This window comes from Durio zibethinus, chromosome 19 (assembly GCF_047325235.1).
Source record: "Durio zibethinus cultivar Kanyao isolate XHJ-2024 chromosome 19, ASM4732523v1, whole genome shotgun sequence".
NCBI classification, from domain to species: domain Eukaryota; kingdom Viridiplantae; phylum Streptophyta; class Magnoliopsida; order Malvales; family Malvaceae; genus Durio; species Durio zibethinus.
Genome location: NC_143180.1, coordinates 1411317 through 1427744, shown reverse-complemented (window position 1 = coordinate 1427744; position 16428 = coordinate 1411317). Strand labels below are relative to the sequence as shown.

General features: G+C 35.0%; 2 protein-coding genes across 2 annotated transcripts; both read right to left on the bottom strand.

Annotated features, from left to right (window-relative positions):
- Positions 1-651: 651 nt before the first annotated feature.
- LOC111309467 (uncharacterized) lies at positions 652-3405 on the bottom strand. Its single transcript, XM_089748240.1, has 2 exons — positions 1108-3405; positions 652-1029 (listed from the first exon to the last, which is right to left on the bottom strand). Exons 1-2 carry the CDS (start codon positions 3395-3397, stop codon positions 815-817), a joined length of 2505 nt encoding a protein of 834 aa, XP_089604366.1. The 5' UTR covers positions 3398-3405; the 3' UTR covers positions 652-814.
- A 1912-nt stretch (positions 3406-5317) lies between these two features.
- Positions 5318-9960, bottom strand: LOC111310128 (uncharacterized). Its single transcript, XM_022909285.2, has 5 exons — positions 9510-9960; positions 9291-9414; positions 7943-8057; positions 6232-7308; positions 5318-5956 (listed from the first exon to the last, which is right to left on the bottom strand). The coding sequence occupies exons 1-5, from the start codon at positions 9706-9708 to the stop codon at positions 5699-5701; spliced, it is 1773 nt and encodes a 590-aa protein (XP_022765020.2). The 5' UTR covers positions 9709-9960; the 3' UTR covers positions 5318-5698.
- Between the last annotated feature and the right edge of the window lie 6468 nt (positions 9961-16428).

Sequence of the window (16428 nt, the reverse complement as noted above, 5' to 3'; positions counted from 1 at the left end):
TTGCAACCACCCAACCAAATTTGAAAGCAAATACTAATTTTAGATGACAGTGTTAAATGAGTTAGACAAAAAAAAATTCCAAATACCTACAATTCATGTAGTTTTCTTTAAGGATTTCTTAAGTGTTTTGGCAAAAACAAGGATCTCTTAAATGCCAAGAATATCCAAATACATGACTATATGCAGTGAAACTGAATTCGCATTCATGTACCAAACTAGACTATGCATTCAAAATGTTGCTACAGCAATTAAACTCAGTTGAAAATGTCTAACAATTGTTGACCACAGTTTAGATTATAAATTCTAACAATAAGGTTTGAGCAACCTGATATATTGGCTAATTATTGGATAAAATTTCCCAAAAATAATGGTATAAATATAGAAGTAATGTTCTATTTTCAGGATAGGTAAGTGGCCTATTTCTTGAGAAATTAGGACTGAAATTATTCTTCTTGTTGTAGTTCAATTACAAGGACAAAGTTAAACATTGTTATGAATGAAAGGAACTTTGCTAAATCTTTTGGATGAATCAAGCACACAAGCATTCATTTATTAAAAGAACAAAAAATAAAGTATAGAAGCTTGAAGTTTCTAACTTCTATCGCCAAGCATGAAGTTTCTATCTTCTATCACATGATATTCTATTTTCTCTTACAGTTTTATCAACCCCAAGGAGTTTGTCTCTGACTGAGGACAATTCAACTATAACTTCCCTAATGGTCAATCGGTCTCTGGGTGTTTCAATAGAACAAGCAACTCCCATTTCAAATACTATAGTCAAGCATTCTGCGATTATAGTATCCGGTATTTGGCTTTAAGAGGGGAACTGGTCTTCTGTTTCTTGGAAAAGAGTGGGATCTGCAATGTCCATCACTTGTTTTTGTAAAGCTGTCTTAGCAAAATTTTGAATGTTCAAACTGTCATTGAACATTTCATCAGTAGGTTTCTTTCCAGTGAACATTTTCAACAAAAGGATTCCAAAACTATAGACATCACCAAAAGTTGATACCTCACTTCCCATACCATATTCTGCATTTCAAACATCAGAGTTTGTAAAGAAAAAATGAATAAACAAGGAACTAACAGAGGATATAGGAATGCTGTTACCTGGAGCAGCATAGCCAACAGTTCCTCTTAGTCCAGTAAAGCTTGTTTGCTTGTGGACTTTTTCCTGAAGAAATCGTGCTAAGCGAAAGTCACCAACATGTGCAGTCATGTTATCATCAACAAGGACATTACTTGGTTTCAGGTCACAGTGAACTATCAATGGTTGTGAATGATGATGAAGATAATCCAGTGCAGCTGCAACATCAATGGCAATGTTTAGCCTCTGAAAAAGATTTAAAGTCCTTGGCTGCTCATCTGTCAAATCAATACTAACAACTAGATGTAGCCATTTATCTAAGCTCCCATTACTCATGAATTCATAAACTAGAGCCTTGAAGTCATTACCCTTGTAATCAATTCCTGAACATACAGTCAGGATCTTGACAAGATTCCTATGTCTGATGTTCTGAAAGGCCTTGCACTCGGCAACAAAACTCTTGGAAGCTCCATGATTCTGAAGGTCAAGCACTTTAATAGCAAAAATGCTTCTACCTTGATCAATAAGTCCTTTATACACAGTCCCAAAACTACCAACCTCAATTATATTAGAAGAGGAGAATCCATCAGTAGCTTTGTGAAGACTCTGATAAGATACTTTCAGAAATGAATCTTTTGGAATGCTTGAATCAGTCTCCTCTCGTTTTCTTTTAATACAACAAAGAAACAGAAGAGCAAGGACCAAAGTAACCCCTACAAGCCCAGAAACAATGGAACTTATTAATTTCACTGCAAGACTCAATCTCTTTTTCTTGGATTCTTTAAAGCTGCATAGGGGCAACTTAAGTTCTGGTATGCCACCACAAATTTTACTGTTTCCCACTACCAGAGTAGCACTTGCATTGTCAAAAACTCCTCCTTTTGGTACCATGCCTTCAAAATTGTTGTAAGTTAGATTCAAACTCTCTAGCAAATCAAAATCTGCCAGAAATTCAGGAATTTCACCTGATAAATTGTTCTGAGACAAATCTAAGGCTCTAAGACCTCTCAGTGCTCTCATAGATGATGGAATAGACCCTTGAAAGAAGTTCCCTCGCATGCCAAGAAGCTCCATTTTTATGCAACTACCAATAGTACCAGGGATTTCACCTGATAACATGTTTATGGAAACATCTAATCCACCTAGATTTTTTAAGTTTCCCGTTTCTACAGGAAGCACACCGGTAAAATGATTTCGAGACAAGTCAAGATAAATTGATAAGGATGGGAGATCAAAATTTTGTGGGGGTATAGTACCACTAAGATTGTTATTAGAAAGATCTACTGCTGTCAAACTTACACATTCTCCTAAGCTTGAAGAGATGATTCCCTGAAGAAAATTGTCACTTAAATCTAACTGATTAAGCAGCTTTAAATTTCCAATAGTGGTTGGAATGTTACCTGACAAGCTGTTTCCATCCAAATATAATATCCCCAGATTCTGGAGCTTTCCTATATCAGTGGGAATGGTACCAGTGAAGTGGTTGTTCCACATATCTAGCCTCTGCAAATTGATAAACTTCCCTATCCCTCTTGGTATCTTTCCAGATATTTGATTGTTGTCAAGAAGCAGCATAACCAGAGTGGTTGAGAAGTTGCTTACATATTCAGGTAATACCCCTCCAAAGTTGTTGCCATTTATAAACAGCAACTCTAATTTGGTGGCATTGGTGAAAGAGGACAGAAAATTTAAGTCATCATTTCCTTCACTTCCGAGACCGTTACCCGTGATGATGAACCATGAAAGCTTATGCAGCTTGTGCAAAGAAGGGACTCCTCCGCTGAGTCTGTTTTCTGCGGCTCGAAATTCTACAAGATTAGAAGCATTTGATATTGAAGTAGGAATGTGTCCAGTGATTTGATTAAAGCCAATGCCAAAGTCTCTAAGGTTCGAAAGAGTGAAGCCTATATCAGAGGGAATGCTACCACGTATTTGGTTATTTCCCACATCAAAAGTTGTAATGGAGGAGAGATTGAAAATTGACAAGGGGACCATACCAGACAACATATTTCCACCCAAAGCCAGAAATGTGAGATTCCTTAGCTGGCCCAAAGCATCAGGGATTGTTCCATCCAAATTGTTCCTGGATAAAGAAAGTGTATCCAGGGATGATAAGTTGCCAAAGGAAGAAGGGATGCTTCCAGTTAGATTGTTGCCACTTAAGGAAATAAATTCATGCTTTGACAAGGAACCTAGTTCTGTAGGAATTTCTCCCATCAGCCGGTTAAACCAAAGACTGAGAAGAACAACGTTTGAGCAACCTGATAGGTTGGCTGGAATTTCCCCACCAATAGAGTTGTTATAGAGATTCATCGTTTGCAATCATCGTAAACCTCCTATTTCTGGAGGAATTTCCTGAGTAAAACTATTTTCTTGGAGATGCAATTCCCTCAGAAAGCTCAAGTTTCCAATATGTGGAGAGATTGAACCCGCAAGTTTTAAAGAATGCAAGTCCAATATGGTTACTCTCTGATGCCGGCGACTTCATTTAACACCATACCATTGGCAAAAGTGTATGGATTCATTCCAGGAGCTTAAAACTCCCAGAGGATCACTAGTGATCTCGGACTTAAACTCAATCAAGTCCATTCTATCTGTCTCATTCCTGCCAAGTACATCTGCCTTTACACAACAAATACTAAGACTCTGCAGACTAAAGTAGGAGAGGAAAACAACAGCTCGTATGACATAACACAGCCAAGGCATTACAGAATCCATGAGGGATTAGGCAATTTATTAGGAGAAACCTTTTTTTGATTGTAATTGATAACTGGTGGAGTTAGCTTGTAGGATTTTGTACAATACAGGACAGGTTTCTTATTTTACAAGGTCAACTAAGTATCAGGACAATACTTTCTCCCACACACAACTAATGGTGATGTGAGTCCTGATGTAATTGCCCATCTGATATGCACATTCACATTTATAAGAACTTCAGAGTGCATTGCTGATTAACTGTAATGTAAACCTAAATCTGATAGATCAGGCATAAAAAAATGTCACAGGAAATTTTTTAGATTTCTGATATATATAAAAAAATTGTTTGGACTTTCAGAGTGGAGCCTGATTGCATCTTCACACTTTCTCTGATGAAAAAGAAGTTAAAATAATTGCAAAATGGTTGCCGTTTCTTGCATTACCTAATTCTCCATCAAATTGCCGGCAATTTCTAGGCTTGCTCATTAAGTAAACCTGTTTGCTGTTCACACCCCATTTTTGGAGCTCAAACTATGATTCTAAAATAGAACTTGAACTTCATTCAACCTTTAGAAATATATATATATTCAATTTGGAAGGTGGAAACAAAACAAGTATGACATTTTATTGTGTATCTTATTCATTTAAAAAAAAGGGATCAAACAAAGTTAGAAGATTTGACCCATAATTTAGAAAAGAAACATAACAATGATTTTCTATTCTGATTTCAAATGTTGTTAATTTTACCTAATTGATTATCACAATCCTCATGTTAATGCAAATGTGGTCAACTTTAGAGGGTATTAAAAATAAAAAATTTCATTAACCTAAGGTCAATGTCATACTGCAAATCTGCACTTTCTCAGAAGTCTTCCTCGGTCAAACTCATAGAAAAGGGAAAAAGGATAGAACAAAATTACATTAAGCAAGCTATTTCTTCCCTTCAAAAATTTATTAATACATTATATGTTATAAGCCTGCCAAAGGCTTGTTTATGGGTCTATTTTCAGCCCAATTAAACCCAAATGAGACCCAAAAATGTTCCCCCTTAATGGCGCTGTCAACCTTGCCCAAGAAGATTTTGTCCTTTTGGATAATATATACGTAAGGGTTAATATTTTTGGCCTTTCATTTCACAAAATAGATTATTAAAAAAAATTCAAATAAGAATTCGAGAGTTATTTTTTAAAAAATCATAGTCTCTGTATTTTTTTTTAATTCTTATATTACAATTTTTTGTTAAAAAAAATTTTTTAAATCAAAACTATGGTAGAATCCATTTTTTAACCTAAAAAAAAAATTAGTGTTATTCACCATTGAATTTTATAACACATGCAAATCTAAACTCATCTTGTGTTATTATTTCATTTATAAATCAAATCCAAGTGTTTTGTTTTATTGTTTGATCTTATAGTATAATTTAGCTGCTTACCACTAATAACAAAATGAAAAATATAAAATTCAACCCCTGATCAATCTCAAACATAAAAAATAAATAAAAGAACTTTGACATTGGCTGAAACAGAGATGAAAGTGGCGGGTATCTGCTACTTTTATGAGATTCAATTTTATCTCAAAAAAAAAAACAACCATTCCAATAATACAATTGGGAACAGTAAAGGGAGATAAGTTGATCTCTAGCTTTCAGTTAACAAGCCTTCATCATTTCAAAGCTAGTTCACAACAACTCACCCTGTAGAATTTGAAGAATGATGATTACCATCTACTTGGGTTTCCCTAACAATACAACCTTCCGTGAATTACACAACAGTAAACAATTCTAATTAGTTAGCTTTACGGTGATATTCGAACACTGATTCCGACATAGTTCCTCCTGGAAATTGCTTCTCTTCCAAATGTCAAATCTCCTAGAATTTAAAAAATATGGACACATCTCATGGTTGTAAACCCTGAACATCATCTCGCATGCATACTTGCAGGAGATCGACCACCTCTCTCACTGCCATTATCATCTTCTACTTCGTTCCCATCTAAACATATGCAGTTGTTATTCACACTAAGCTCTGAACTACCATTACTGCTCGTAGCAAGAGGGGAATCCGAGACACTAATATTTCTGCTTCGTGTAGGACCTGATCTCACACTGTACATTGATGATGCTGGAATATTCGTCATCAATGGCCGTAAATTACCAGGAATGGTTCGCCTTATATCCTGCTCAATACAATATTCAATCAGAGAAAGAATTAACTTCATTTTGTCTCCCAATCTTCAATTTCTTTGTGCGTCAGCCCATAATAACCCAAAAGTTGAGACAGACGTGAACAAAGGAGGGATAACCATGTCATCCACCTAAAAATATGACTATTAACTAGAGGAATGGGGATATTTTGACAACAACATATTTACATTGTTGTACTCTCGTGTTGCGGATCCTAAATTAAGTAATATAAAAGATAATGCCACAGAAAATTTTAGGAGATACTTACCATATGCCTTATAGCCATATCCAGTGATTTCTTTGAAAGTGTTCTTCCGAAGCCAGAACTATCTGGTGATGCAGACTTCCCAGACATGTTACCATGAGGAGAATGTTTATCATCTTGCTTGGGTGGTGCCAGTTTCCGCATGTTTATCACCCTCTCAACCATTTTAGTTCCAATTACAACAGGGCTCAAGTTGTCACTAACTTTGGAATATCCACGACTTACTGCAGGAACGGAGCTCCCACTGACATGCAGCATAGCACCGTTAGGGGGGCGTCCTCTTGAAGGAGAGCATGACTGTCGTCGTGGTCTAGCAGTAGGACCTGGTTCAACAGAAGAAGATCGAGAACTTGGTGCTCCAGGCCTACCTCTTGTGGCTGAAAGTGGTCTATCAGGTAGTGTTGTTCTTAAATTTGGTGGAGCATCAAGTGAGAAACCAGGCATCTCAGAAGGCTTCCATGATCTAGATTTTACTGTCGGAGAGGCGGCACGTGAAGGTACAGAATTTCTGGATGCTGCAGAAGTTGGCTTTGTAAATGAAAGAGATGATTTAATTGGAGAAGCAGATATATTAGGAGCACTTGATAGTGTTGACGGTCGACGAGTTGGTGTGGTTGCTCTTGATACAGGTTTGGATGACGGTAAAGTAGGTCTTGCAGTTGGTGTTGAAGACCTAGCTGTGGACCTCGTTGGTGTGGAGGATCTTGCAAAAACTGTAGGTTTAGTTGCAGAAGATCCAGTCTTGGCTGCAGAAACTGTGGGCTTAGTTGTGGACGTTCCAGGTTTTGTTGCAGGTTTAGTTGCAGATATTACAGGCTTTGCTGCAGATGTTATAGGCTTAGTTGCAGAAATTGAGGACTTAGTCGATGATAATGTGGCCCGAGATGTCGGTGTTGATGATCTCATAGGTTTAGATGCTCCAGTCAATGTAGGGCGTCTGGTGGGTGTTGCAGGTCTCGAACCTGGACCCCCTGATGATGAGGGCCTCCGAATCCCTGTGGAATTCAACCCAGGTGACAATGCCAGTTGCTTTGATGCTAAGTTGCCCCTGGCAGCAGAATCTGGCTGGGGATTTGCTAGCTATAAACACAATGAACAAAAATCGATAGCCAATAAGTTCATGACCCAATCATTAGAACACCTAAAGGTCCAAAAACATAATAAAACCATGGAATAAGCTTTTTTGGATTTTAAAATACAAAATTATCTTTGAAAATACGGATGATCCATCATATTTTAACAGGTACACAAAGATTTTTAAAACTTCAAAATACTTCTTAAATTTGGGCATTAATGATAGTTATTCCTGCTAACGTGTGAAATAGTAGGAATTCATTTTAATGGCAAGTCAGTAACAGACATAGAGGAAGATTAATGTGATCCAAGATAACAGGCAGTCATCAACGTTGGTTCCTAGTTAAAACAAAGCCCTTTAATGTAGATACAAAAATAAATAGACTTCAGTTTTGCTGATTCCTAACCACACTCTGATCTAACAGCTTGGTGGGAAATAATCAAATTTCACAGCAAAATGGCCATCACAGGGCCAAGTTTTGGTAAAAACAATGGCTACAAGGAAATCAGAATCTCATTGAATAAATGTTGGGAGGGATAGCTTCCTATTTCCAGCAATTACCATATCATGTTGTTAAATAATCAAAACTTTTCAAAAGGCATGCAATCCATATTATAGCATTACAAAAATTTTTCATACTCTAGATTTCAGGGCAGTCGGATGAGCCTTAGGATTGCCAATCTGACTCATTACAGTCTTTTGAGACTCCATCTCCAAGGAAGGAAAAAGAGGAGTACCAGGAGGTGTTAAAAGCCTGAAATGGAAGAGAATTCCTGTTAATATCATCATATTAAATGAAAATATTTTCACTTAATTACATTCATGGGGAAAAAAGAAAGGATTAAGCAACTTTAAGACATTTAACACGTATCAATAAAAGCTTAGTAAAATTATCAAATTTTGGTTAGACCTGGATTCACACAAGCCATTAAGTATCAGCTTCAGCCCCACCAATACAGGAAATCCAGTCCTTATCTTGGGACCATTTCTCTAGTTATATCAAAGCATTGCAAGGTAATTGCAAAAATAATCTGCGAAATTGTTATCTAAACCTTAGGTATTGATGATTAACATTTGACTTGTTTCAGAACTCAGGACTAACTTAACATTTTGAGGTAACTAGCTTAGATTTGTCCACAAAGTAGCAGCAACAATCTAAAAGCTTGCTAATTTCTTTTAGAGAAACAAAGGAAAAGCAACATGTAAATGGAATAAAATAAGACTCAAGAAATATGACATCTGAATCTAATCAAATTGGAAACAAATCGTGACAGAAATGAATGGAATCAAATTTTTAACAATGAAATATAATTCAAAACTTGATTCAGCTAGGAAAGTGAAGTTTCAGTTCCCAGTACAAGACTGCAAGCAATTCATGAAAAGAAACTATAGCAAGTCATCATCAATACTTTACTTCAAAGCAGCCACCTAATTTAGAAAATATAAATGCTCTAGTTGCTGCTGGTGACCCCATGGCACATGTTAAAAATGCCCATTACAACCATCAAATTATTAACTTTAGTCAATCACAGATGTCATCAATAATTATCATCCTTCTTTCTTGTTTCTTTTCCTCCCTCTTCATATTGCCTTATTAATCCTTCGGCCAAGTTTAAGTAAATTAAATGAAACCTACCAATAAAGATAATAAAAACCATTCAAATGCAAAACTAAGCTAAGCATGAATATGACTTTTAAAATCAAGCTTCTGTTTGGTTGTTCGTATTGCTTCTGCATTTTTGTTACAATCAACCAATATTATAATAATTTATTAAAAATAAAGAAATTACTAAATTGTAAAGCCAATTCTAACATAATTATTCCGTTATCCAAAAAAATTTACATTTTTAATTTCTAATTTTCAATTTTTAATTCACATTTTCCTTTTGTAAATTGAAAGGCGCTTTTGGAATTTTTCTTTCAGCCAAACGATGCCTAAATTAATAAATTAAATTAAATTAAAAGAACAAATAAACAAACAAATTACCAGTCATAGTCATTTTTATCACTATCAGAATTAAGAAAATCATCGGCGGCACCACCCGTCTTTCTCGCCGAAGTAGTTGTCGGTGCCGAAAGATTAAATATCGGAGAAGTTCCAGGTTTAGATCCTACAATTTCCAAAAATCACCAAATTACCATAACAGCTAAAAAATTCAAAACTAAGTAAAGCCTTAAAAAATTAAGAATAAATTTTAAATTTTACCTAAAGAAGCATCGATGCCTTCGGAGGAGTGATTAAGAAGAAGATTACTCTGTTCTTTTTCACGTTTTCGCATCTCGAGAAACAATGCGAGCTCATCTTCTTTCTCTTTCATCATCGAAGCTCTTAATTGTTGCTGTTGTTTCAAAGCCGCCGCTTGCATTGCCTTTTCTTGCTGAGACCTAAAGCTCCGATTCATCATTCACCTTTCTCAAATTTATTCTCGCAGATCAACGAAGCCTTTTTCAGCTCAAAACGTAGCGTTTGAAAGAGTTAGGTTGAGCTTAGGATATGGAAATGTAAAACGACATGGGAAAGAGAAGGGAGGGAAGAGGAAAACGACAATGGCGGAGTGTGGCAAAGCAGTGTAAATGAGATGAAAGAGAAGGGTGAAATGGGAAGAGAAAGGAAATATTGAATGACGGATCAACTGAAACCAGTGCTGTCGGTGTTTTCTCTCACTTAAAGTCTACGTTGTCAGATTTTTGCTTTTAGGTGGATGCATAATCACGATAATACCCTTCTTTTAAATATTTTCTTTTACGGGAATGGGGTTTTTGTTTTTATTATTTTGCGGTCATGCCCTTGAAGTGTTTAAATATTGTGAAATTCATATCATCATGGGTTGGGTTTCATCATGTTCATTCCTAGGCCCATCAATCTAATCTTTGGGCCAAATTGCCCGTTTTCAGGTCAAGCCCAATTTACATTGTTTCAGAATTACAAAGTCTCTTTTGTCTAAGATGGTAACCCCAGCTGTGCGTTGAAGTTGTTCTTGCGATATAAATATTTACATTACTTTTAATTTATAAAATATTTTTTATAAGATAAAATTAAATTAAAATAAATAATATTTTATAAGTTAATATAAATCATGTTATTGATATTATAATCCTAAAAAAAAAATAATGAATCTCATTTCGATAATATACTAAAATTTATCTTGAAATAAGTACTTACTCGAGCTGATCAACAATCATAATATTCTTGTATATTGTACTTCTTTTCTTTGGTCATCATAGAAGCCTATCTGTGGTCGTGTGATCCTTAACGTAGTTAATGTTCAGTCATAGCTTTCTTGAGCTGGAACAGGCATTCTGTTTAACAAGGTTCTGGGGTCATGCTGTGAAGGACGTACTGGGAGATTGTATCACATTGTAACAAACGATGGGAGCTGGAAGGAGACGAAATTTTATGCTCAAGTTGGGGTGCATATGCTACTAAACTTTAAGCAGCTGAAAAAGTGGTTTTGTATGAATTCCTACTGATCAGGATGCAAAGAATGATGCAACTGATCCAGAAACTGCTAAGATGTAAGTGCTAATTTTTTAAGCATAATTGTTTCTTATTCTGCTGATCGACTTGTAAATTATTGTTGCGACTGAAGCAATAATCACAACAATACAGAAACAATAGACAACAATTAATAATCAAAAAACGTAAGAAAAATAAAGCACACATCAAGATTTACGTGAAAAACCTTTCAGTGTAGAGGGAAAAAAAAATTACGGACCACCAGAAAAATCTTCACTATCAAATAATAGGTATACAAAGTTCTTCTCTAGCTAAAACTAGAGCTAATCAACAACTAGATAAACAATTGGAGAAATCTCACCAAATAAGTGACTCAATAAATACACCCTAGATTTATTCCTAGAGAGCTTCAAATCCGATCTTCACCGTTCATAATGTAGAACTCTTAATCATAAACCTCCTGACAAGATTTCAACTCAATCGGACTACAGATCAACTTCTGTTCAACCAACTCTCTATTTTCCTTTTTCTTTCTACTTTTTTTGGCTTTTCTTCTTTTTCTACTTAGTTTTCGATACACCCATAAAACAACCCACTTCTTTTTTATTAAATAGCTAGGGCTCTGAGTAAAATGAAAGATCAAGGCCAATGGCCTTTACTTGGTCCAAAACCACTTACATGAGGCTGGACTCCATTTTCCTAACAATCTCCCCCTTTAGCCCTATTAGAAGTAGATTCATCACCATAGCAGTTTTATTTGAAACTTACCTTGGTCAGGGAACTCATTCCGGCCAAGTTACTGCAAAGCTCAAGCTTTTTCTTGGAAAGTATTTTGTCAACATATCTGTTACATTCTTATCAGTATGAACTTTTTTCAATAGCATCTACTGTTCTTCAATCACTGAACGTAACCAATGATATCTAATATTAATGTGCTTTGTTCTAGCATGGTACATGGCATTCTTACTCAAATCTAAAGCACTCTGACTATTACAAAATACCATATACTCTTTCTGATTCAACTCCAATTCAAAAAGAAAACGTTTCATCCAAAGCATTTTTTTACATGCTTCGATTGCTGCAATATACTCAACCTCTGTAATTGACAAAGCAACACACTTCTGCAACTTAGATTCTCAAGATACAGCTCCTCTTTTAAAAGTGAACAAATACCCTGAAGTAGATTTTCTACCATCAAGATCGTCTGTCATGTCAGTATCAGTAAACCATTCTAGAACTGGTTGTGAAACTCCATAAGTCAAGTATATTTTTTAGGTACCCCTTAAATATCTAAAAATCTACTTCACTGCTTTCCAATAAACCTTTTCCAGATTATAAAAAAATTTGCTCACTACACCAATTACATGAGCAATGTCAGGCCTTGTACAAATCATAAGATACATTAAAGAACTGATTGCAGAAGAATAAGAAATACTAGACATAGCTAGTGGCTCTTCCTTAGACACTGGACAAGATTTTTTACTTAGATAAAAATGGTTGGCAGGTAGATTGCTAACTGATTTAGCATGTTGCATGTTGAATCTACCAAGCACTCGTTCAACATATTTTTCCTGTGATAACCACAACTTTTCAGCTCTTTTATCCCGGATAATGTTCATACCAAGAATATGCTTTGCTGGACCTAAATCTTTCATATCAAAAGACTTAGACAATTGTTCTTTCAACTTGCAAACCATATTAGCATCTTGTCTTACAATCAACATATAATAATAGGATAATGAAGTTACCATTAGAGAATTGTTTAACATATACACAAGAATTCACTGTTGTTTTTTTATAGTTATGACTCACTATAAAAGAATCAAACTTCTTGTACCACTATCGCGGAGCTTGTTTCAAGCCATACAAATTTTTCTTTAATTTACAAACTAAGTGTTCTTTTCCTTTCACTTCAAAAACCCTCTGGCTGATTCATATAAATGTTTTCCTGTAAATCACCATGCAAAAATATAATTTTAACATCAAGTTACTTAAGCTCAAGATTCAAACTAGCTGCTAATCTCAGTACCACTCGAATAGAACTTATCTTTACAACTAGAGCAAAGATCTCATCAAAATCGATGCCTGATTTTTGAGAAAAACTTTTTACTACCAATCGAGTTTCGTACCTCACTAATTTGTCACCATCCTTTTTCAACTTGAACACCCATTTATTCTTTAATGGCCTTTTTTCTTTTGAAAGTTTAACAAAATCATAAGTATTATTTTTTTACAATGACTCCATCTCTTCTTTCATTGCTTTTAATCAGTACTTTCTATCCGAAGTAGCCTGTACATCTTGAAAGCTTTCTGGCTCTCCTTTACTGATAACTAAAATAAAATCTAAACTTGGATACCTAGTAGATGACTTACGCTCTCTAGTAGATCTCCTGGGCTAAGACTCTATATCACTTGATGCCGAAAGTAGCTCACCTTGCTGAACACTTTTAAGTAGAAAAGATTGCTCTCCCTGCTCAAAACTAATTGCATCTGGCTCATCACCAACTGTGGCTGGCTCATTCATATCTCCAAGTTCTGTTTCTTGCTCATTTTTACCGTCTGTGGCTCTTTTCTGTGGAATCCCTATCGGTGTTGAAACATCACACTCAACAGTAACCCATGTAGTCTTTTCATTTTTTTCAAAGTCTGTTATGCTTTCTTTTTCATGAAAGATCACATCTTTGCTTTTGATTGTCTTTCTCTTTACTAAATCTCATATCCTGTAGCTAAATTTCTTATCACCATATTCTACAAATACACACTGTGTGACTTTACTGTCAAGCTTTGATCTCTACTCTTTTGGCACATGCATGAATGTTTTACATTCAAAAACTTTCAAGTGAAAGTATGAAGTATCTTTCCCTGTCTACACTCTTTCTGGAATGTCAAAAGTTCAAAGGAACTGATGGTGACCTATTAAGTAAATAACAAGCTGTGTTGACTGCTTCACCCTAGAATGGTTTTAGTAATTTTATCATCCTCAACATACATTTGATTTTTTTCATAATTGTGCGATTCATTATTTCAGCTATACCATTATGCTGCAGTATTCCAAGTTCTGTCATCTCATGCCTGATCTCATGCTTTGAACAATATTCTTTAAAGCCTTTAGATGTGTATCCCCCACTATTATCAGTTCGAATACACTTCAAGGGTAACTTTATCATTCTTTTAACCATGACATAAAATTTTTAAAAATACTACAGTACCTGACTTTGGTATTTTAACATATACACCCAAGTCTTACGTGAAGCATCATTAATAAAAGTAACAAAATATCTGCTACCACCTAATAACTCAACCTCAATGAGACCACATACGTCAGAATAAATTAATTCCAATCTATTTTTCTTTCTCTGAGAACTTTTACGAAAGAAACTCTATGATGCTTACCAAACAAACAATAATCACATTAATCGAGAGACATACCTTTGGTCAAAGGAATAAAAGACTGCCTTACCAAAACTTATAACCCCTTTTTCACTCATGTGTGTCAACCTTTTGTGCCACAAGTTTGTTGAAACATCATCTTCAATGGTATTTACTTGGTTACCGTTCAATTGCATCCATGTCTTATATATTGTGCAGCATAATCTTCTCCTTATAACTACCATAGATCTTTTGAGAAGCTTTCACTGTCTATTCTTTTATCGATTTTCATATCCCTCCTTATTAAAGACATTAATAGCAAGCAAATTCATTCTCATATCTGAAATCTGTCTGATATCCCTCAAAGTTAACATACAACATGTACTAGTTTGTATAACAATATTACCAATCTTGATAATCTGTGACACATTCTTGTTTCTCATCTTGGTACAACCAAAGTCTCCTACTTTGTAAGTTATAAACAACTCTCTCTTAGGAACACTATGATATGTCGCTCATGTGTCAACTATCCACTCAATGTCGGGATCACTAACATGATTACAATCACCATGTGTACAAATCAAAGTAACTGAATCATTATCTGAATTCACTGCTATAACATTGCCATCATTTGAACTCTTGTCTTTCTCATCTTTTCACTCTTGCTTCAAGATTTTACAGTTTCATTTTATATGACCTGCCTTACCACAATATAAGCACTTCACTTTACCTCTAGACTTAGATCTATGTTTAGACTTACCGCGACCTTTTGAGTCCTGACCTCTGTCGATATTTTTGCCCCTATTCTCTATGACCAGAGCTTGATTCTCAGGGTCTACATCTTTTCGTCTTACTTTTTCATTAAGCATATTGTCTTTTACCATCTTCAATGTCACCTTATAATTATGAGCTGAATTAAGAACAGTCACAACTAGAGTATTTCAGCTGTTTGACAATGAACCCAAAAGAAATAACACCTTCATTTCATCATCCATCTTAAGCTCCATAGTAGTCATCCGATTAAATATATCTTAAAAGTCACTCAAACGCTCTGTAACAAATCGTTCATCCCTGTACTGTAAAGTTACAAGTTTTTTAACGAGCATAACTTTATTCATACCTATTTTTCTCTCATACAATGCTGTCAATTTTTCTCAAATAATGTGAGCATCTGACTCATGTGCTACATGATGAAACACACTGATATCAACCTATTTTTTTATTGTGGCCATCATTTTTCTACCTAGCTTCTTTCAACTTTCATCTTTCATATTTGCTAGTTTAACCGAATCACCTAATATTAGCTCATACAAATCTTTGCAGTATAGATGATCCTCCATCATAGGCTTCTAAATTGAATAATTCAATGCTGTCAATTTTATCATACTAATATCACCCTCAATTATCTCAAACAGAATTTACTTCTATCATGGGTTGCTTATGTATCAATGTCTCAAAATAACCCTAGCTCTGATACCACTTGTTGCACCTGAAGCAATAATCATAATAATGCAGAAGCAATAGACAACAATCAATAATAAAAAACGCAGGGAAAATAAAAGCACACACCAAGATTTACGTGAAAAACCCTCTAGTGTAGAAGGAAAAAAAATCACGGATCACTAGAAAAATCTTCACTATCAAATAATAGGTATATAAAGTTCTTCTCTAACTAAAACTAGAGCTAATCAACAACTAGAGAAACAGTTGAAAAAATCTCATCAAATAAGTGACTCAACAAATACACCTTAGATTTGTTCCTGTAGAGCTTTAAACCCGATCTTCACCGTTCATAATGTAGAACTCTTAATCATAAACCTCTTGACAATGTTTCAATTCAATCGGACCACGAATCGACTTCCGTTCAACCAACTCTCCCTTCTCTTTTTTCTTTCTGCTTTTTTTAGCTTTTCTTCTTTTTCTACTTGGTTTTCGACACACTCATAAAACAACCCCACCTTTTTTTTATTAAGTAGTTAAGACTCTGTGTAAAATGAAAGATCAAAGCCCATGGCCTTTACTTGGTCCAAAACTACTTACATAAGGCTGGACCCTATTTTTCTAACAATTATAACCAATCAAACATATTAAGTATTGACAGATTGATAGTTTTTTTTTATTATTTTATAGGTGATGGTGTATGTCCATTCTTAGATGGTGAAATGATTTATCTGATTAATTTTATTAACAAGCAAGACCTAAACTTGTTAAATAATTATATATAAATAATATTTCATTGTAACTTAGTTGTTTATTATTGATTCGGAGCTGAAATAATTGAATTGAAACCTTCTTTAGG

Bases quoted from the DNA above. Each gene is read 5' to 3' on its own strand.
- LOC111309467 (XM_089748240.1), bottom strand. From the start codon at position 3,397: ATGAATCTCTATAACAACTCTATTGGTGGGGAAATTCCAGCCAACCTA. The intron at 1,030-1,107 runs GTAACAGCATTC...TTTGAAATGCAG, and splicing joins TGTTGGCTATGCTGCTCCAG to AATATGGTATGGGAAGTGAG.
- LOC111310128 (XM_022909285.2), bottom strand. From the start codon at position 9,708: ATGATGAATCGGAGCTTTAGGTCTCAGCAAGAAAAGGCAATGCAAGCG. The intron at 9,415-9,509 runs GTAAAATTTAAA...TGGAAATTGTAG, and splicing joins AGGCATCGATGCTTCTTTAG to GATCTAAACCTGGAACTTCT. The intron at 7,309-7,942 runs GTATGAAAAATT...TTGTGTTTATAG, and splicing joins CGACTGCCCTGAAATCTAGA to CTAGCAAATCCCCAGCCAGA.